Source organism: Panicum virgatum, chromosome 5K (assembly GCF_016808335.1).
Source record: "Panicum virgatum strain AP13 chromosome 5K, P.virgatum_v5, whole genome shotgun sequence".
NCBI classification, from domain to species: Eukaryota; Viridiplantae; Streptophyta; class Magnoliopsida; order Poales; family Poaceae; genus Panicum; species Panicum virgatum.
Window position 1 is genome coordinate 14736348 of NC_053140.1, and position 22770 is coordinate 14759117.

The 22770-nt window shown below is 45.4% G+C and overlaps 2 protein-coding genes and 1 long non-coding RNA gene across 3 annotated transcripts; 2 read left to right on the top strand and 1 right to left on the bottom strand.

The window, feature by feature from the left end:
- Positions 1 to 2228: 2228 nt before the first annotated feature.
- LOC120709722 (cyclic dof factor 2-like) lies at positions 2229 to 7167 on the top strand. The gene is made up of 2 exons (XM_039995384.1): positions 2229 to 2321; positions 5411 to 7167. Exons 1-2 carry the CDS (start codon positions 2229 to 2231, stop codon positions 7151 to 7153), a joined length of 1836 nt encoding a protein of 611 aa, XP_039851318.1. The 3' UTR covers positions 7154 to 7167.
- Positions 7168 to 7917: 750 nt separating this feature from the next.
- On the bottom strand, positions 7918 to 13948 carry LOC120706551 (phospholipid-transporting ATPase 1-like). The gene is made up of 7 exons (XM_039991231.1): positions 12302 to 13948; positions 11907 to 12213; positions 10049 to 10760; positions 9845 to 9968; positions 9526 to 9745; positions 8837 to 9295; positions 7918 to 8468 (listed from the first exon to the last, which is right to left on the bottom strand). The coding sequence occupies exons 1-7, from the start codon at positions 13794 to 13796 to the stop codon at positions 8264 to 8266; spliced, it is 3522 nt and encodes a 1173-aa protein (XP_039847165.1). The 5' UTR covers positions 13797 to 13948; the 3' UTR covers positions 7918 to 8263.
- Positions 13949 to 18298: 4350 nt separating this feature from the next.
- LOC120710551 lies at positions 18299 to 18754 on the top strand. The gene is made up of 3 exons (XR_005689926.1): positions 18299 to 18393; positions 18495 to 18565; positions 18724 to 18754. It is a non-coding gene; the product is annotated as an uncharacterized LOC120710551 (long non-coding RNA).
- The last annotated feature ends 4016 nt before the right edge of the window (positions 18755 to 22770 follow it).

A 22770-nucleotide genomic window follows, 5' to 3' on the forward strand; every position in this document is an offset into this window, starting at 1 on the left:
CGCCGTTTAGGTCCTGTTTAGTCATAAAAAATTCAACAGTATCTGTCACATCGAATGTTGTGACACATACATGGAGCATTAAATACAGTTAAAAAAATAACTAATTACACAGTCTAATTGATTAGCACAAGATGAATCTTTTAAATATAATTAATCTATAATTAAATATTATTTATTAAATAATAACAAAATGTACTAAATACAAAAAACCAACAATTTTTCAGTACTCGTCCGTCCCGTTGGCCGCGGCAGACCAGTCGCCACTCGGCGCTGCCCGGTGGGGCCCCGCGGTTGGTGGCGCGCCGGGGCCCACGAGCGCCACGTTGGCGCGCTAGCCCGCCGCGGGCGCGGGGGAAAAGCGACTTTCCCCGTTCCGTTCACAGCCTTTCCCGCCGATCCGCATCCTTTCCCGTTCCGTTTCACCCCCCTCGCTTGTCTCCTACTCCCCTCTCGCTGGCTTTGACTTTGCTTTCTTTAGGGACGCTGTGGGCCCGGTCCCTGGAAAGGCCAACGGACCCACACCCAGATGCCGTCGCCACCGTCGTCGTCGAACCCCCCGCGACGCGCACGCGGACCAAACCAGAAAATAATTTCTTTTTTTTTCTATATTTTTTAGATCGTCTACTATTTGACTATTTTTTGTTCAAAATACGAGAGAATTTCGTCCACGGAGAACCCATTCTGACCTCTGAATTTCTGCAGGCGCAGTGGCGGGCAGAACAGGTTCGGGTTTCCTATCCCGTAGCAGCACGAGCACCCGCGCGGCCGAGCCACGGGGCCGGGTCGATCACATCCAACGGTGGGGCCCGCCTCCTCCCGTCGCCAAAAAGTTCATCCTCCGCGCCTAGGAAACGGGGGCCGGGCCGGGCGACGACCGGCTGTCGCCGGTCACTTCCAGGTCCGCGCTCCCGGACACGAAACGGCTGCAGCTCGCCATCCGTAGCATTCAGGAGCAGACCCGCCCTCGCGTCACTTGTTTTTTTTTGTTTATGACGAAGAGATCGCGTCACCACATGGTTTTAAACGGGTGGTTAGCAGGAAATCCTCTCACCACCGCTCCTAGAATTTCCGGGGGGCATTCGCGGTTTTCCACAAGGTGGATTTGCATGTATGACCAAAAAAAAACACAGGCCATGTTGTATTGAGTGCGTGGCAATACATTCTAGTATTTTTAAGGTATAGCGATAGCATATATATCATCTCAGTTAGTCCATGTAGAATTTCTAAAATGTAGTATGCCTATATATTATTATATGACTCTACTTTAATTTAGAATGTAACGTTATAATGAGATTTTGGAAATAATATTCGCGAAAATTACAAGTGCACTATAATTTGAACTTCTACTCAAAGGTCTTTAGAATTTTTCAATTTACTTATGATTAGACTATATGTTTCCTTACGGGTGATAGGTATTGCCGTGCAACCTGCTATAATTGTTCCATTATTTTCATTTAGCCCTTTTTATATCACTAGATCGGATTGAATTTCGAACTCGGTGAATTCTTTAGAAGATAGCCGGCAAGATAAAAAGCTAGAGAAGACAACATGTGAATCTAGCGGAGGAATGTTAATCTGAACGAAACCGACAAACCGCATATTCTTACTCACTTACCATTTAGGAACTCTTGTCGTTTTCCGTTTATAGGCAGTCGTAACGTATAAATTTAAAAGACGTAGCGACGTAGCGAGCCCGCCACCCAACAACCGATCGTCTTCCTCCTCCTACGAGATCCCTCCGTCTCCTTCCTCGCCGGTGCTCGTACGCCATGCTGCCACACCTTATCGCTACACCTCTCCACTATTCCGTCCACTTTCTCCTCCTCCACCGCCGCCGCCGCCGCCAACCTTTTACATCTCCTAATCTCCTCCATCCACAGCCTAACCAAAATCAAAATGCTGCTAAAAAATAAAAAAACAGTAGAATCAAGAGGCGCTTCACTCCATGCTCCTCGCTTAGCCGAGGCCGCCGCAGCGGCCGACCGCGCCCGGGGCGCGTGACGTGCGTGCGTTCTCACCGCCTGCCCCGGTCGCCGCCCCCCCCCCCTCCGGCTCCTGCTGCCATCAAAAGGGCGTCGGGAGGGGCCACGGAATTCTCCTCGCTCCAGACCAGCAGCCTGCCTTTCCGCTCGCAATCATCACCGCCGTCTCTCCCATTCCTCGGCCTCGAGACGACGCGTGCGGGGGCGCTCGTTCCCGGCGAGGTGACCGCGCCGACCGGGGCCGAGATGGCCGCGAGTGGCGGCCCGGACCGTGAACGGCAAACCGCCATTCGGCTCTTCGGCCTCAGCCTCGCCGCCACCGCCGCGGCCGCAACCGAGGTGAGCGAGCAAGCCAAACTCTCTCTCTCTCTCTCTCTCTCTCTCTCTCTCTCTCTCTCTCTCTCGCTGTCTCAGCTCCTGGAATCGATCGTTCCTTGACCGGGTCGGGGCGTCGGGCGTGGCAGGACGGTCGTTCCTGGGGGAACGGAGGGCGAGGAAGCCGAATCGGGCGCGCCTTTCCTCGCCCGCTTTTTTGCTGTCGAATGCCTCTGGGTGTTGGTCTAGTGTGTTCCTGCTTGGATCCCGATCGCTGCTGCTGCAGCAGCTGCTGTTGCGAAACGATTCTTTGTTTCTGATGAATCCTGTTTGTTTCTCGTACGGGAATTCTGCTGCCGTGAGTGTTTCTTGTTGGCTGCCTGCTCTTGCTGATGGTTTGTGCACCGGATCGGAATCCTCCGTATGTGTGCTGGGAGATTTGCTTTGCCCTGTTCCATGGTGCGCACTGTACTGTCAGCACTGTATCTCCGTGTGGTTCAGTTTTGTTTCGTCTTGGGTCTTTCGTTTTTTTCTAAAAAGAAAGACTCGGTGCCTTTCCTCAGGGGACATCGCTGATTGTTTTTGGCCAGTAGTTTTTTTCAGATGTGTTTTGTTTGACCAATAGTTGGTGTACTAAGTTGCAGTAGATCTATTAATTTTTTATAGGCATCGGGCATGGGAAAGGAAAGGAATATTCAGGTCCCATCGGTACAAAGGCCGGTGTCGATTTGCAGTTCAGTAGATTGCATTAAGTTCGTCGATCTGGGCGATTTTCAGTAGATCTCGTGGGACTAGGGACTGATCATCGTTTCTCCTCTAGTTATGAGGGGCCACAGATCATAGATTACTAAACTAGCCAGTAAAAAAAATGTTTTTTTTAAGATTCTGATGAGGCAGTCAGAGGCCAGGGGCCCCTGTGGTTTGCTGAAAGTCCTGTTCTGCACGTACGGCTGCGTATGATAGGTTCGCGGCATCTCTGGTGCACGTGCCAAATACACAGATCTGGCAAGTCAAGTGTGGTCCACATCTGGAAACCATGAAGCGATTTGTTTAGGCTGGTTGTTGATTGCTTGTCCGGGTTTCCTGTGATGCGTTCGCATATTTCTGAACACTGGTACGGTGCCGGCCGTGACAGTGACCTATGTGACGCATGGCTAAAAGCGTAGTATCCTTCAACTCTTCTTCAGCGATAGAGACTAACTCTTTTCTGGCAAGGTTTATCCGGACACCGGGTCCTAACTTTTTTTTTTCTCGCGTCTGAGATCCGCACCCGTGCTGGATTCGGGCACTTGTATTGGATTTAGGGGCATGGCATAAACTCCTCCGCATCTTAATTTCCTGCAACATTTTCTACTCCCAACTGCCTTCTCTTTCTTCTCTCCGCATCCAGCGTTTTGTTCCTTCCCACAGCCGAAGATGCTGTCTGCATGGTGTGAGCACGAGCGACGACGGTGGTACACGAGAGGGGGCACATACGTCTCGAAATCTATTCATCGCATATGCGATAGAGCTCGTCACGTCGCACACGCACTATGCATCTTCTCCGACGAGCTCCAGCGGCCAAACTTCGGAGTGGAAGGGACCACCGGCGGCGGGGCGGGGCTTGACACATCCGGTGGGCTAGGGATCGGGCGGGGGAGGTCGGGTCGGAGGTGATGATTAGCGGCGGAGGCGCAGAGACGGCGCCGGAGCCGGGGGAGGCGGGGCGTTCAGCTGGTACGATTGGATTAATTAGTTCCAATCGCACACAGCGATAAATTGATGGGCCCCACAGCTGCGCGCAGCGGAGCTAGGGGGGGGGGGGGGGGGGGCAGCGCATGCGCGCACGGCACGAGCCGCGCGAGTGCATGGCGCCACATGCACCTCGGCGGCGGTGGACTGCGTCGCTGGGGCTGTGGCAGAGAGCCCTGGATCGGACACTAGACTGTCGTGTGCTCGGCCATCATGCATGCGCACTCGCCATGGCTGTCCAATTCAGCTCTATTCCCATCCCAAAAACCCAGCTCCATCTACCTTTAGAGGTGCCATGGGGCGAGGTCAGATGGCAAACGGGACCAAGGGGTTAGGGACGGGCGCCGGCACCGGTCTCTTCATCCTTTTATCGGGCCTAGGTGGCAGCGAGAGAAGGGTTATGGAATTTTGGATGTTGCAAGTGTTGTAGACGTCTTTGCGATTGCTGTGTATGTGTATGTACGCATCTCGTGATGATTGATCAGTTTTTAAAGATGTTTAAATGTTGCAATAGCGCTTGTTTTCCATGTTTCATCTATTTATTGTCATATTATGCTGCATTGTTTGTTTGTAGTGTTTCGCCTACTTTTATTTGCATGAAAATGATACGTGAAATATTATATAATGTTGCGGCGGTAATTTTTTTATGAGAAGTAGATGATATTATGTTTCGGATGTTTTCCAGTGTTGCAAATATGAATTTTCGATGTTGCAGACGTTTTATCTAGATGTTTCGACGGAGCATCCGATAGGAATATTTCCATCCAACGTCTAGATGCTAGAAACGCCATTTTTTTTATTTGGCGTATTCAAAAGTTACGTCGAGTATAACACCTAACACAGCTAGCTAACCATGATTGGGGGAAAAAACACAGCTAACCAAACCTACACCTCACACACTCACACAGGCACCTGACAACTCCGGCAAGCGTGCATTTTAGTCAAGTACATGCGCAACGACGGTGCTGGCATTTGAACCCTGAAAAATCACGTGTCACATGAAAGTTGTTGGGCCAAAGGTTCGACGGGTGGTTCTCAGGGTCTTGAATACTTTTTTTTTTTTGAGGGTCAACGGAGGGAGAGAGAGAGAATCCCCCACCTGTTACGTGGCCCATGATGAGCAACAGCTGTAATAAATTTGGCATCACCTTCTTGTGCTGGCACCACCCAAACAATCTCCAAATTTTCATACTTATATGCTTAACAATAATTAATTGTGTCTCCAGTTATAAATATAGAACATTATGGTTAGTTGATAACTGGTAATGTTTTTGTATTTGACTGCTTGCCTTTAAAGCTAAATGAATCTGAAATTCCACTTGAGATTGTGTTTTTCATCTGCTATCGTGTCTAATCATGCATCTCAAAACTACCTTTTTCAGGTTAGCACCAAGTTAGCAGATGATGTAAGAAGCAATGATGGCATACCATGCCTTCCAAACAAGTCATTGAACGTCGGAGCAAGCTCGTCCGGCTCCAAGAACAATAAGGAGGACGGGTTACAAGCTATCAGCAGTCAGCATGGGAAAATGGTTGCAGATTCAGAGTCTGCCAAAGGTGAGGATGGTTTACAAGCTATCAGCAGTCAGCATGAGAAAATGGAAGCTGATTCCAAGTCTGAGGAAGCTAAGAATGGCTTGCAAGCTATCAACAGTCAGCATGGGGAGATGGAAGCTGATTCCAAGTCTGAGGAAGTTAAGACTGATTCTGATGGATCTGGGCAGGAGAAGGTATTCAAGAAGCCAGATACCATTCTTCCCTGTCCTCGCTGCGACAGTATGAACACAAAGTTCTGCTACTTCAACAATTACAACGCGAACCAACCCAGGCACTACTGCCGGGCCTGCAGGAGGTACTGGACTGACGGGGGAACTTTGAGGAATGTCCCTGTCGGCTGCAAGCGCAGAAACAAGGGACCATATAAACGCCATTTTGCCATGCAGTCATATGATTATGCCATAGCTGCTAATGGAAGTGTTCCTGCCACATCTAGCAGCCAATCTCGTGCAATCATGCCACCTGTCCTTCCAGGTCCAGCAAAAGAAAATGAAGCCATTGCAGCTTCTGGATCAGAAGTGGTGCTTCGTCAGTCTATATCTCCAGTACCTGATGCTGAAGAGCAGAAGAACAACACCCATGTTTCCTTGGGCTCTGGTGACGACAAGGGACAAAAACCAGGCCCATCAGCTGCAGTGGCACCTGGTTCCTCAGAAAATCCAGTGCTGGAGAAGGTGGGCAATTACATTTCAGAGTACAGTAATGGCGTGAGAGTGCCTCCTCCCCACACTCAGTCTTACCCTGTTGCTGTCAGGGCATATACTGACTTCTCAACAGATGGTGCTCGAGGGTTGGCACGTAGCGAGGTCAGTCCTATTTCGTTGCTGCTATCAACGATGTCAGACCTAGGGATTCTTGCACCTGCTGTTCCCGTCCCTCAACCTCCAATGGCACCTTTGACCTTCCCTCAACCTCAAATGGCACCTTTAACCTTCCCTCAACCTCAAATGGCACCTTTGACCTCCCCTCAACCTCAAATGGCACCTTTGACCTCCCCTCAACCTCAAACGGCACCTTTGACCTTCCCCCAACCTCCAGTGGCACCTTTCTGCAGCGGCATTCCTGGCTGGCCTAATGGAGCGTGGAGTGTGCCACGGCCTGGAAGTAGTGTCTCTACGACGCCATATCCTCCTCAAAACAGTGACACTACAATGCCAAATCTTCCTCAAAACAGTCTCCCTACAATGTCATATCCTCCTCAAAACAGTTTTGCAATGCCATATCCTCCTCAAAACAGTGTTGCTAGTTCAGGAAGCAGTTCTTTGACTCTGACTTTAGGAAAGCATCCAAGGGAAGCTAATTCGCAGGAAGAAGACAAGCCAGAAGAGACATTCTGGGTCCCTAAAGCGCTCAGAATCACTGACCCGGACGAGGCTGCAAAGAGCTCAATCTGGGCCTCTCTAGGTATCAAGCCTGATGAAAGGCTCTTTTGCAAGTGTTTCCAGTCAAAGAATCTTAAAAATGGCAAGGCACCAGAATCTCCACAGGCTCTGCAGGCCAATCCAGCGGTGTTTTCTGACCCCTCGGACATTTCAGGGGAGGATACCAGAGGATTTCTGCATCTGTGATAACATACTGCAAATCAAGCAGAAGCGAAAGAGGATACCGGAGGATGGTCAATGTTCCTTCAAGTGTTTTTCTTCAACTGATGTGCTGGTAACTGCAGCACTTCGACAATCTCAATTCAAACCTGGCAAAGACTTCGCCAGTTTTCTTTTTCTTTTCTCTGTTGAATATTTAGGTTGGTCTGAAATTTCTGACTGCTCAGAGGAGTGCTTATGCAAATACTTTAGGCCTGTGAGTTCATGTCTAGATAGACTTTTAGCTGGCACCGGTTAAAGTTTTCGTGTAGCTTTGTTCAGGTCATGAGTGAGGTAACTTAGGTTCATGAGCGCATGCAGAGGGACAATCGCTATTAGCTTTATATGGTTCTGCTGGAGTTCAAAACTGTGCTGCATTTGTTAGCCAGCGGTGATAAATAAAGAGTTACCTCAAATATTTTGGTGTTTTCTTTCGCTTTAGGAGGAATGATTAACTGATGCTTTTACTTCTTTGTTCTGAAGTTCATGAGATGGCTATCATGCAAACCTTGATATGTTGATTTCCCCCCCTTCAAATCAGCTACGTTGATTGTCCTTTTATCACCCAAAAAAATAGCTATATTGATTTACTTCCGTATCAATCTTAGAAGACTGGGGTTACCTGCAATTTGTTGTCCGTGGGCTTTTCAAATAATACCTCTGCTACGCTCAGGTAACACAGCCAAAATAAACGAACTTCAGAAACCAAAATAAACAGCCAAAATAACGACATATAGGGGCAGAGCATCATAGAAAAAATTTTGGAAATTAAAATTTTCAAGCAATGGTGTGTTCCACAATTACATTACATTCCAAATCTTGAAAACTAAATTACTAAAGCATCCGTATGCTTCACATTTACATTACTACCTTGCAATTTTCCTGCCACAAACAGTTGGAAAAAAAATCTTGTGTGGCAGCGATTTCTATTTCCTATTCTGTAAATGTCAGAAATACATACATACCTACATTCGTACACGTTGGAGACTAAACCTATCACCTTACAGCTAAATGAAACAGCTCGTATGCACACAAAAAGGATGAAGAAAAACAGAAATGAAAAAGAAGGAAGAAACACTATAGTTTCCTAAGCTATTGTCATGAAAAACCTTCCATTGGAATTTCTGAGCGGTTCACCTGATTTACATTCGTGAATTTTTCCATCTCTCGGGCGATCTGAATATCGTTGGGCCTAAAGTGTTCTGAGAAAGCCTTAATAACAAAATGTGGGACCATTGCTGTGACAACAATGATAAGCAGCAGTAACCAAAACAGACCAGTCCCCATTATATGAAAGATTGCCCTGAAATAATTGATTGGCAACGGTAAATATGCAGTTCATACCAGTATCTCACAAGTAACTGCAAATAAACTTATTCATTCCAGCTTAAATAAAAGAACTTCAGGGCACTCATTTTACTAGAAGAACTACAGTGCAAAAGCAACAAATCAAAATGTTTATTCAGATAATTTTCTACTAACACGTCAGATGATTTTCTACTAACACATTTCAAGAAGTGAACAATCTCACATAATGAAAAGAACATGAATATCTTTTTGTTCCGAACTCCTACTCATTGAATATTTAAAAACAATTGCATACTATTACAGGGAATACCACTGATAATGCAATAGTCGTCAGTAATAAGAGGCTAAAGAGGAAGTACTCACCCATAACCTGGAAGAATCCATATGGAGTCTATGACAAAGAGGCAAATGGTGGTTGCTGCAATTGTTCCCCACACAAATGCATGTATTATCCAATTCCACCTAACAATGTCCATGGCCAATTGCATATTTACAACAATCACAGGTGCAAGTGCCCACAGATCTCCCAGACTAGACATATCTATTGTGCTTCGTCTATAAGCAAAATACGGCAAGTAGAAAACAACCAAACTCTGCCAGAGCGCTTCAAGCATATTGAGAACAAACAAATTCACATTATACTTCTCATCCCTCTGGCCAGATCCGTATAGCTTCGGATAAGCCAGCAGGGTTGACTTACTAAGATCCTTGTCAAGAATTCCGACAACAATTGTTGGAAGGGATGTATATAGCACAGTATACAGAAGACTACTCCATTCAGTGATAGCAGTTGTCAGAGTGAATGCCGTATAAAGTACATACCTGGGATCACACATGAAGTATTAGTCTTCCTCAAATGCCCGAGTAAGAAAAATAGTTAATGCAGCCAATTTCAACCATGCAACTTAACATATATTTGTAATGCAGACTATATTTGTAATTCAAGATAGAAATTTGTCTAACGGATATAGTAATAAAATAAATAAAGTATCATCTTTTTTCCTACAGTTTCATAAAGTACTTATCTATATTAATAAACCAAAAGCTCTTACCAGAAAAGAACCAAGACAAACGTAGCATTCTTGTAAAAGTTGTAAAGGATCATGTAGGACATCCTCTGATAATTCCAGTGACCGTGAACTAATAGAAGAGGAACCAAGAATCTAAATTGTCCCATAGCGAAATCTGATGCCATAACAGCTTGTCGTCCTTCTTGGCCACTAATGCCAACCCCAACATCAGCCATTTGAATCATTGAAACATCATTTGCACCTAAATGCCATAAGTAAGGAAGCTCATGTCAGATTTGCACATTTTAGTTCCTAGACAATAAAATATGTAATAATAAGAGAAGCAAAGAGGGAATAATACCATCACCAATTGCTAAGGTCATATCATCTGTCCTGTTCTTGATAAGAGCGACTATTCCTGCCTTTTGTAATGGGGCCACTCGACAACATAAGACAACACTACATTCAGTCGCTAGTTTGAAAAGCTGCCACAACCAATAGAAGGCAAATCATGCATGAGCCACAACCAGAACATTCATTGGTAGAACTACAGCAAGATGATTACCTCTTCTTGCAACTCCGTCTCTAGAATGTAAACAAGGCTGTTACCATCTACAATCAAAGCAATAGTTGTGTTGGAAGCTTCTGATGCTAGCATTGGATTCAGTGTACCGATTGATGAAGCAGCTCTGAGCTTCTTAGTTGTGGCAAGCGCTTCCACAAGACTTCTCTGACACGACTCCTTTGAATTGTTATTTATAACAATTTGTGTCATGTCATTAGTCAGCAGCTTACAGGAGTAGCCAATAGAAATTGCTGTCTCCTGCTTATCTCCTGTTAAGATCCAAACCTTCATGTCTGCTTGCCGAAGAGATTCTATTGCTTCCGGAACTCCAACTTGAAGCTTATCTTCAATCCCAGTGGCCCCCAATATGTGGATATTGCACTCTATGTTCGTGGCAACAGATCGGAGTAAGCTTCCTCTTCCAAGTACTGCTGTGCTAGCATTCTCATAAGCTAATTGCCAGTCCTCAAACTCAGATTGACTCAATTCACGCATACCAACAACAAGAGTTCTTAGGCCAAGTGATGAATACTTGTGGAGATGTGCCTCTGTAGCACGAACAATGTCCAAATCTGATGATTTGTTTGTAATTCCAAATATTGAACTGTCCGCGCCTTTCACATACAGCTTGATAGTCCTATCTGGGCAGCTAACTATGACAGACATTCTCTTACGATCACTATCAAACTCATGAAGTCCTAATATATCAAATCTGCAAATTCCATACCAGCAGAATACATCATATAGTAAGCCAATAATGTTATTAAATTATAGAAATGTTAGTTGACAAGCACACACCAAAAAAAATGCACTGGAAGTCTGGAGTGAGGAATAAAGGAGTCAAAACAGGCCTTCCAAAGAAGAAAGGAAAACTTGTAATACAAAACAATAGCTAGACATACCAGGCAGCATAGATGAGTACTTACACACAATTTACACACCGCAAAAGATAAAGAAAAGTTTAAGCCTTTATGGGCTGCATGATTAGAAAATTCCTTAAGTGCATGTCATTAAATTTGCATGTACCTGTCAAATTGCCAAGCGTAGATCCTCTTGAAATGTTCATGGAAGGATGAATGATAAAAAAACTAGATAACTCTAGTTTTAACCAGTAAAATTAGATTTAGATTCAACTCAAAGCTCTCTATTAGTTCATTAACCCTATACTTTCCAAATGGAATTTTCATACTACAATTCAACAAGACAACAAGACATACTATAATTCAACGAAGAAAACACAACCTCCTACAACAGCTCAAATTTAAAAGTTTCTCCTGACAGCTAATTCAATTGACCATACCTCTGGCATCTATCCTGGAGTTCATATCACTACACTCAGAACTCAGAAGTAAATGATTCAAGTGTTGCAGTAGACCTAGGACCAAACGATAAAAGATAGAAGGGAAAAGCGTACCATTATTGAAATATCAGTTTATCAAATCTAATTAGCAACATGACTTCACCAACCAGAGAAGACACATATGCAGACAAATTAGGAAGACAAAACTAAAAACTAGCATTTGGTTCACTAAACAGCAATATTGAAAATAAAAAAGATGTTGAACTTAAAATTAGAAAACAAAAGGTATAAAAACTTGAGCTAGTCTGTATCAAATAGTTGATTCTGCAGTCTGTAGCCCTGCCGTTCCTTGATGATAACAAAACCTAGCAGTTATAGAAGATTCTATCCATTTTTTGCTTTCTAGAAGATCATGGATCAGGTAGCCTCCTTAACTACAAATCACATAATTACAATAGGCAATTTGCAATTCAAAATAATTATCTGTTGCTAAACGTTATTTAAAACATCTTAATGTAGTATTCCAATTTAGCATGTCAATAGCTAGAGATATGTTACCTCTGCCTGTCACCAAGGACGTCAATCACTATGTAACCAGATGTTCGCTCAACAAGGACAATGCCATAAGATGCTGCCGCATATGCTAGTGCCTGCTCATCAGGGGACTCACCTTGATAGTCAATCAACTTTTGTGTATAATCTCTAGTGTCAAGCACAAGTGGCACGATGGTATTACAGGCAGCAAGAGCAAGGAAGAATTCAAGAACAAGCTTTGCTTCCTCATATTTACCACTATCCCTCAGTAGCTTCACAAGCTGAGGGTCAGTTTTAACTGCCATTTTTGGTGTCCACAGCTGATCACCCACTGTCCAAAACCAGCAAAACAAACGGCTTATTAGGGAATGACAACATCAAAACAAGTGTGATACATTGAGTCATTGAAGCCATCATACCTACAACTGAGTATCCATCTGTATCTTTACCAGAGCTGTAATCAACCCCGCGAATCGATGCACACTGGAACACCATCTTGTTCTCTGTCAGTGTTCCTGTCTTGTCAGAGAATACATACCTTATCTGCCCTAAATCCTCATTTATATTCAAAGCCCTGCACTGGAACTTTGACCTTGATGGTTCGTCATACAGGTCTTTATCGGCACCCATGAAATATGCCTGTCCAAGCCGTACCAACTCCATTGATATATACAATGAGATTGGAATAATGACCTGATACACTATTACTGCCATGAGGAATGTAATGAATATCTGCATCCCCACACCATAGTAATTGTAGTTTTTCCCAGTAGTGTAATCCTTCTCCCTGAAGAATTGGGTGAACTCCAGGTCCCCCTTGTGATTCAGCAGCCAAATCCCAGCGAGAACAGATGCAGTTGTGCACATCCCAATAAGCATAATGGACAATATGACGGTCTCTCGATTTAACTGTGTTTCCAAGCGACTCCGCTTTGACGGCGCACCCGAGCTATTTAGCATGACCTTGGTCTCCTTCCCAGCATATACCACAACCCCTATTGCCCACGTGGTGTTCTTGAGTTCACAACCACGAAGCACAATGTTGGATGGTCCAAGTGATACACGCTTCCCATCAATATCCAAATTCGCCTGAAATCCGTAGATGTTCCTGTTTGGTCGCTCGCAATGCAGGATGCCACCTACACCACCATTCTGGGAGAACCTCACCTGCGTCTCCTGCTTGGCATACCTCGTCTTGAGGTTGGTCTCCCCGTCGAGATTCACCGTCTGGACATGGGCGACGCCAGTGGGGTCGCTGGTGGCGAGCAGCACCATGTCGGCCGGGAGCGTCTCGTTGGACGCCACGCGCACCACGTCCCCTACGCGTATGTGCTTCCATCTCTTGGGCTGGAAATCGCCCGCGGTGCCCGGCGCGAGCACGGAGGCAAGGCGGTTGTTCTCCTGGCGGTCGGAACGGTGGCGGCGGAAGTCCTCGTAGGCGTCCTTGACGGCAGTGACGAAGAGAACGAAGGCGAGCGGGAGCACGGACGCGCCGCGGCCGAAGACGGCGACCTGGGGCAGCTGGTTGAGCACGGTGATGGCGAGGAAGTAGACGTACGACAGCCGCCGGAACTGCTCGAAGAGGTTTCGCGGCAGGAAGGTGAGCACGGAATACTTGGCCGTACGGATGGCGTTCCCCGCGAGCTCCGGCGAGGGCTGCCCTACTACGACCCCGCGGGAATCGTCGTCCCCGACCTCCCGCTCCCGCTGCGACGACGCGGACGGGTCTTCGGCGGGGGCGTCGCCGCGGCGGGAGGGGAGGAATGGGTCGGGGACCTCGACGGAGAAGGCGAGCCGGTCCGCGCGGAGGGGAGGCTCCGGCTGCGCCGGCGGGAGCTGCGACGCCGCTGGGGGATGCGGTGAGGGGGCATCGTCGGGGGTGGTGGAGACGAGGAGAGGGCGCTCGGACGCCATGCTGGAGCGGAGGTCCCGGGCTAGTGCGCCGGCGGCATCGTCGGCGGCGGGATTTAGGCGGGCGCCGGCGAGGTCAATGGCGGAGGTGGGGAGCGGAAGACTTTTTTAGGAGTCGAGAGTTTTCTTCTGTTGGGGGCAAGGCTTGCAGGCTTGCAGCAGGTGGTGCCGTGGTGGTAGTAGTGGGATTTTCAGAAACAGAAGGGAGCTGATGGAGAGTTTTCACAGGGTTTTTGAGGGTTAAGTTGCTTTTTTTTGTTCTTAAAATTAAAAATTGTCGAATATGGTTTCATATTGATATATTTAAAAAACATCTAAATGCAGAAGTTTTTTTGAGATCATCTAAATGCAGAAGTTGTTTCTTAAAAATTGAAATAGGTTTGCAAATGGAAGAAATAGATTCAGAAAAGGTGTTACTCGTTTCTTAGACTCTGTTGAGTTTTGTTTCAAAATTATTATTCGAGTTGTGAATGTTGTCTGCTGGACAATTCACAATGTCACCCTTATTTATTTATTTTCGAGTGCTTCAATAGCAAATGCCACCGGTTCTCCATATAGCATACAGTAAAAAGGTAATGATAGTATTTTTTACATATTACCTTTTATGATTTTGTTCATATACACAATGGAAAATCATACAGTACAACTCCGACACTCACAACACACGCGCACGCACACTCACACCCTATGAACACACGTACGCAAATCCTACCCCTATGAGCATCTTCGAATAAGACTAAGCCGGTAAATTCTTGAGATTGACGAAGTCACCATAGGTGTTTCGTTGTCGACGGGAACGTCGCCTACCACTGAATGCATAACGCCGTTAAATCTCAGAATATTCACTCTCATGGGGAGCCGAACCCAAGACCTCTGATGCTACCGAGACTCTTGTAGTCATTAGACTACAGGCTCTTTTGCATATACACAATGGATTACTAGAGCTTTGGTGTAACAACTTGTTGGTTTCTACGGAATCACCCCCGCCCATCCAAGACATACACAATAACACCCACAACAATACACGATGTAAACCTAGTGTTATTAGCCAAGCTAAATGCATATATGAATAAAATGTATATGTTGGGCTGATTCACTTCCCATTCCAATCATCCAATAGATATATTTGTGATACAAATAGGTTTCGGGACAAGTATAAACGCAATGAATTTTCATCAACTTGTAAAATTCGGAACTCTTTGCCTTGTCCACGTGACGCGGGGGGGGGGGGGTAGGGTTGAAAACGGGACGGGAAAATCCCGTCCCGACCGGCACGGTTTGCCGTCTAAACCGACCGTGAACCGTTCCCGCAGGAAAAACAGGAAAACGGGAAAAAAAACGGGAAAACGGGCGGGAACGGGAACAAATTCGGTTGGGGTGTTTTCCCGACCGTATTCGCGGTTCCCGTTTTCATCCGGGATAATTCCCGCGGGAAATTCCCGGATTTGAGTATCACCACCACCAATTCAGCCCATCTTCCGCAGACAGCAGGCGACAAAGGGCAAAGGCCCATAACCCATCGGCCCAACCACCCAAGGTGTCGCACGTAATGTACCCAACCCTAACCGAGCGATAGCCGCCCAGCGCCCAGCCTCCCATTCGGCCATTCCACTCCTGATAGCCGTCGCCGCACCTGAGACTGAGACCCCAGATCCGGACGGCCGGACCCGACCTCCGCCGCCGCCACACCCCGGTCCAGCGGTCCCCGACTCCCCGCCCCTTGCTGTCGCGATGGTGCTGCGCGCCTGCGCCGGAGCCGGGCTGCCATTGGCTGCCACAACGGTCGCCTGACCTCCCGCATGGCGTCCGCAACCGTCGGCGCGTCCGCACTCCGCCAGCGGCGAGTGCGTCCGCGACCAGGCTCCTCCGACTCCGTCGACCCTCAAACCTGCCGCCGCCGACCGCCGAACACGCTGCCGCACCCCTCTCCTCCCGCCCCCGCCCGCCTCGTCAGTCGTCCCGCCGTCCCCAATCTCTACGTTGGCCGCGGCCGCGCCCAAGCCGCTCCGCCGAGCCGCCATCGCACGGTGCACGGCGACTTGGCAAGTGACAAGTCGACAACATGCAACCGCCGTCCCAAGGTTCAGCAGATGCTTCTGCTTCTTCGGCCTCAAAGCGCCGGCTTTTACTGGAGCCTTCAACACAAGTGCTAGTGAACGTGAATAGCAGCACACTAGATGCTACTGCATTTCCAGCACCAGGTACTCACCTACTATTTAGTGGTTGATGCATTTTGATTTATGCAGATTAGTAGATAGTTGTGTATGTAGTTCAGTTGAGGTGTAGTCATTTCCAACACCAGGTACTCACCTATTGATTAGGTATACATTTTGATTTTTTGCTATATTGGCAGGATCTAAGAGGTCAAGGGCAGGAACTGGAAACTCTAGTAAAGATCTTGGTTTCTGTTTGTCTGTAGCATCTGCAAGTGCAACTCCGGCATCTAGCCCAAGCCCAGCAGCGACTGATGCAGCTTCTATGCCTTCTTTTCCAAGTGGAGGTGGTACTGATGGGATTTCTTTGCCAAGTGGAAGTGGCGGTGGGGCTGCTAGTAGTGGTGCTGCTGGTGGAAATGAAAGTGGTGCTGCTGCTGGTGATGGAAGTGGTGGTACTGCTGGTGGAGCACAAGTGCAAGCACAACAAGGAACTAATACTGACAATGCCATCAATGTTGAGGATGATGCGGGTCACATTGATGGAGATGGGCCGCCTGCGAAGAGGCAGAAAAAGTGTACTTCTGATGTATGGCAGTACTTCACCAAGAAAACTGTGGTAATTGAGGATAATGGCAAGGTATATCAGCAAATATGGGCACATTGTGACTTTCCTAAATGCAAACACAAGGGCAGATGTGAGAGCAATTATGGGACAACTGGTTTTTGGACACATTTGAGAGTTGCACATAGCATTGTGAAGGGTCAGCAGCAGCTCAAGGTGGAAAAGGATGATGGAAAGAACATCACTACTGTAACGCCTTACAGGTATGATGAAGAAGCTAGTTTGAGGAAGTTTTACTTGGCAATAGTCATGCATGAGTATCCATTCAATATATCTGAGCATGAGTATTTTGTGGAGTTCATTAAATCGTTGCGTCCTAGTTTCCCAATCAAGTCACGTGTTACCATTAGGAAAGAGATATTGAACATGTATGTGCATGAAAAGGAAAAGTTGTATGCATATTTCACTACTGTCAACTGTCGTTTTAGTGCTACAATGGACATGTGGACTTCAAATCAGAATAAGTCATACATGTGTGTCACTTTACATTGGGTAGATGAGAATTGGTGTATTCAGAAAAGGATTGTCAACTTTGTTCATGTAGAGGGCCGCCATACTGGTATAAAATTATCGGAGACATTCACTGAACTAATGGTTAAATGGTATGTTGACAAGAAATTGTTCTCTCTCACATTGGATAATGCTGCTGCCAATGAAGTGGCAGTCAAAGATATCATTGCTGATTTGCTTTCCAATACTAGTTCTGCATTGGTATGTAAAGGGGCATTCTTTCATGTGAGGTGTGCTTGTCATATTCTAAACTTAGTTGCAAGGGATGGTTTGAGTGTAATTGCACCCACAATTGAGAATATCAGACAATTGGTACTTGCTATAAAGGGATCTCCTCTGCAATGGGATGAGCTCATGAGGCGTGCAAATGAGTGTGGATTGGATACTTCAAAGGGTCTTTCTCTTGATGTTGCAACAAGGTGGAACTCAACCTATTTGATGCTCCGAGATGCTCTGTACTATAAGGCTGCATTCATGAGGCTCAAATCATCAGATCGCCGTAGGTATGAGAAAATTACACCTTCTCCTAGTGAATGGGCCATGGCTTTCAAACTCTTCCAATGCTTAAAGAAATTCTATGATCTCACTGAGATTTTTTCTGGAACATTATATCCAACTGCAAATCTGTTCTATAGAGGTTTTTGTGAGATTAAGATTTTGCTAGATGATTGGAGTCATAGTGAAGATGAAATCATTAGTGGAATGGCTACTAATATGAGTAGGAAGTTTGAAAAGTATTGGAAGAAGTCATCAACCACACTTGCTGTTGCTTGCTTTCTAGACCTTAGGTACAAGAAAAGGCTTATAGAGTTCTACATGAGGAAATTCCATGGCAATACATGTCAAGTCCATGTTGATACAATTGTTGATTTAATCAAGAAACTTTACCAATCTTATGTTAGTGCTGAACCATCATCTTCAAGGCATAAGAGTAGAGCAAATGAACCTAGGGATCTTGATACAGCAGATCTGTTAGTTGACAATGGCGATGACGAACTAGAGAACTACTTGTATGAGAGTAGTGGACTTGAAGGGGACGATATGAATGAGTTGGACAAATATATGGCAGATCCACCTTTGAGACTTAGTGGTCATTTTGATATTTTGGCATGGTGGAAGAATCAAATTGATGAGTATCCTGTTCTAGCAAAAATAGCTCGTGATCTTCTAGGTGTGCAAGTCTCTACCGTTGCCTCTGAATCTACCTTCAGCGCTGGTGGACGTGTTGTTGATCCATTCCGCAGCCGCTTAGATCCTGAAATGGTTCAAGCTTTGATATGCATGAAGGATTGGGTTGCTGCAGGAAGAAGAGGTGAGCTGTGATTTTGTACAATTTTTAGTGCTGTTCAGATTTAATTTTTGTACTATATTTTACCATATCTTGGCTAATTCATGTATCTTGCTGATTTTCAGGTAAGAGGGTTGGTTCAATTGTTGGTGACCTTGAAGTTATAGAGGTCCTTGCAGAAAAGCTGAAGCGTGAGGTACATTTTTTTGTCATCATTTTTTTGTGACCATTGCTTGCTGTCATCATTTTTTGCTCACTGTAATATGCTTTCATCATTTTTTCCCTTACTGTAATCATTTCTTGAAGTTGCTATATATGCCAAGAATATCCTTTGATTGAATCTATTTATTCTAGGATGATGATGTCGCAGATAGTGATGGAGAAGAAGTTGATGGGCCACTAGCTAATGACGGGGGTTTCTATGACTACTAGCCTACTGTGATGGTCTGATGGAGAAGAAGTTGACTACTACCTAATCATTTCTTGAAGTTGTGATCTGTTGGCTTTGGCTACTAGCCTACTGTTGCCCAATGTGGCATGTACCTTTTTTTATTTGCACCTTTGAAATTTGAACTGAGTTCCTCTCTTCTATCGTGTGGCCTGTGGGGCTGTGGCCGTGTGGGTGTCTGGATGATGGCGTGTAGTGGACAGAGACAATATGACTATGTTGCATGCATGTGACGTGTGGGTCAATGGCCAATGGGTGATGGAGATAGCCTGTTGCCTGTTGGAGTCTTGGAGACTTGAATGGTGCAGCCGCAATGATATTTGCTTATCAAATCATCTATTCAGTATATTTTGCATGTGAATGATGTATGGTTGTAACTATTGTGTCGAGTTAAACGTTTTGAGTGGTTACATGTATTGTTACCAATTTGAGTTACCGCTTCCCGATCGTAACCGATATGTTCCCGACCGATATATTCCGTTCCCGATATCCCGTAATACCGCTTTCGTTTTCCCGTCCGTCTATCCCGTTCCCGTTCCCGTTCCCGGCAAAAAAAAACAGGAACAAGAATGGTTAGGGTGTTTTCCCGACCGTTCCCGACCGTTTTCAACCCTGGGGGGGGGGCGAAAGCCCGAAACACATGACAGCACCACCAAAGTGGGCGTGGCGGCAGAATATCCAACAGTGCTGGAAGAATCTTTTCCTCTTTCTCGCAGCGACCAGCAAGAAGAGTTGAAACAGAAGCTGCATGGACTTCCTGCCCCGATGAGACTGTCTTCAACCATACCCTCTAAATTCCACCATCTAAAAAGAATATTCTACCACCTCCATATAGATTCCGCACTCTATATCAAAATCCTCTCCAACAATACCCTCTAAACAATACCTCTTATACCCCACTATCCAATATTATACTATATTTTCCCCTTCCCCTCCTGCTTGCGAGCGGCACCGACGCCCACCTCCGACCGTTGCAGCGGGCCCTGCACTTCCGATGGAGGCGAACTCGTACACCTCCAGGTTTGGAGGTTCTCTCTCCTCCCCCCTATTTTGCCGGGCCGGATGGAGCTCCCCGCTGGAGTGTTTACAGGGTGACTTCACACCCTAAATTTCGATACTGGACCGTGTCCAGTTCACCGCTGGAGAGAGTCCGAGAGGATGGTATTCTTATAAGGCCTGATATCACCGGCCTTGGATGAAGTGGTGGAGAGGGAATATGTAATTTTAACTACGCTAGCAACTATTCCCTCACTAGCTGCCGGCACATCAACTGAAGTCATGAGCGCATCCGCCAGAGCTACGACTAAGGCCTCCTCCAAAGGGAGGAGGCATCGCCTGCTGGGTCAGAGTTTTGCCGAGCTCATAGAGTGAGAAACATTGAAAACAACTTCGCTAGTGACAACTCTCGCTTGCTGGTAGCACGGCGTCCAAGTAAAAAGTGAACTCATACATATACCGAGACGGAGCTCCTCCAAACCGTGAGAAAGGAAGATGAGTAAATAATTAATACAACTGGGTCCCACATGAGCTAATAAAAGATAAATGGCTGGATGGATTTTCACTCACTGCTTACATGTGCGTTTACCTTTGGAGGAGGCCTAAAGGAGAGAAGAGAAGGCTTTTTAGTTTGTTTATTGTCTCTCAGCTCCACCTCAGCCAACGATATCGCTGGAACTGTTGGAGGAGGCATAATATGTTGCTAGCTGCTACTAGAACATTAGGTTAAAATCAAATATGAGTGAATTGAAGATAATAAAACGTGCAATACCATATAATAGGAGTACAAAACATAGCATATTAAATGAAGGTACTAATCTATACAGGAGAGAGGCGGCGGGGAGCAGGAGAGGGAGGGAGAGGGCGCCGTGAGATGGGCAGGAGGGAGATTGGGTTAGGGTTCGTGGGTTCGGAGTCGCAGGAGGGGGTAAATGAAAATTGCCTTGCAGGGGTGCTTTTGGAAGCTTGATAGTATTATCGATTTTTTTCTTCTTCGTGTCGAAATAAACATTAGGATGAGATCCTTTGTAGAAAATGTACAAATGTGTCTACAGTGCGGACAAGCTGGGTTTTTCTGCTTTTTTTAGAAAACCAGAGGGTTTTTTTTGCAAAAATTCCAAATTCTAGGCTGAGCGATGTTGTGAAACACGTCGTCAACGTCGGATCGACTCTCTCTCTCAACAATCACACGGACACACGGAGACACAAGAACACAAGTACGAGAGACAAATCTTTATTCCTCAAATTCTCTCTTTTACAATGAACATATCTCTCATATATATATTCCAATCAAAGTCTAGAGTTTCGGTAAGAGCCCACAAACAAACCAGACTAGGAATAGGACTTCCAGTCTTTTCCTTTCCTTCTAGGATTCTTGTTTCCAAAGTTGATTTGTTTTACAACACTCCCCCTTGGGCGATTACCAACGATATTTTATGCCTCATCAAAAACTCCATCCGAAAACCCAGTGGGAAAAACGGTTCATTGGAGAAAAGAGTACATATATATCGTACTTGTTAATTACACTTTATTGCCTCATTAAAAACCTTTATGAGAAACTTCAGGAAAACTCATAGTAGGAAAAGAGTACAATAATTATATAATCTTCAAGATATTTATTGAATATTCTTCTGGAATAATCATTATGTCTTCTAGATAAGTTTATCAGGATTACTCAAGGAGTTCTCCCCCTGATTCTTGTATTTCTCTCAGTCTCCTCATGCCAAGTCCACGAACACATTTTTCAAAAATTGGTGGAGCTACTACTTTTGTGAATACATCTGCAAGATTATCACACGATTTGACACGAGTCACTTTTATTTCTCCATTCTTTTGCAAGTTATGCGTGTAGAAGAATTTAGGTGAAATATGCTTCGTGATATTTGACTTTATATACCCTGATTGTACTTGTGCAATACAAGCTGAGTTATCTTCATAGATAATAGTGGGGGTAGGCGCTATCATTATTCCGCATGCATTCTGTACATGCTGATGAATACGCCGAAGCCAGGTGCATTCCTTGGCTGCTTCATAAAGTGCTATAATTTCAGAATGGTTAGTAGATGTCGCTACCATAGTTTGCTTTGCTGATTTCCAAGAAATAGCTGTTCCACCACTAAGAAATACATATCTAGTCTGTGATAGTGCATTATGGGGATCAGAAAGATACCCTGCGTCCGTATATCCAATTATGTTGAGATCTTGTTTCTTCTGGAAATATAATCCAAGATCAATCGTACCTCTTAGGTATCTGAGGATTCTTTTAATGCCATTCCAATGCCTTTTGGTTGGAGCTGAGCTGAACCTTGCAAGTAGGTTGACAGCAAATGCAATATCAGGTCTAGTACCATTCGCTAAGTACATTAAAGCTCCAATGGCACTTAAGTAGGGATATCCTGATCCCAACAATTCCTCTCCATCTTCCCTTGATCTAAAAGGGTCTTTCTCTATGTCGAGAGATCGCCCCATCATGGGTGTATGTTCTGGGTGTGCATTTTCATGATGAAATTTCTCTAATACCTTCTTGGTATAAGCAGACTGTTGCACTAAAATCCCTTCTTGGTTATGTTCTAGCTGCAGGCCTAAACAAAATGTAGTTTTACCTAAATCCTTCATTTCAAATTCAGATTTTAGGTATGAACTAGCTTCTTCAATGTCCTCTGTGGTTCCTATGACATTCAGGTCATCAACATAAACTGATATTATACAAAAACCTTTGTTAGATTTTTGTATGAACACACAAGGACAATCATCATTCTTCAGGAATCCCTTTTCTTCGAGAAAATCGCTAAGACGATTATACCACATTCTTCCAGATTGTTTTAAACCATAAAGTGATCTTTGTAATTTCACACAATACATGTTACGTTTTGTTGGGTTAGGGACAGTAATTCCTTCAGGGACTTTCATATAAATATTTGCATCAAGTGACCCATATAAATATGCTGTCACGACAT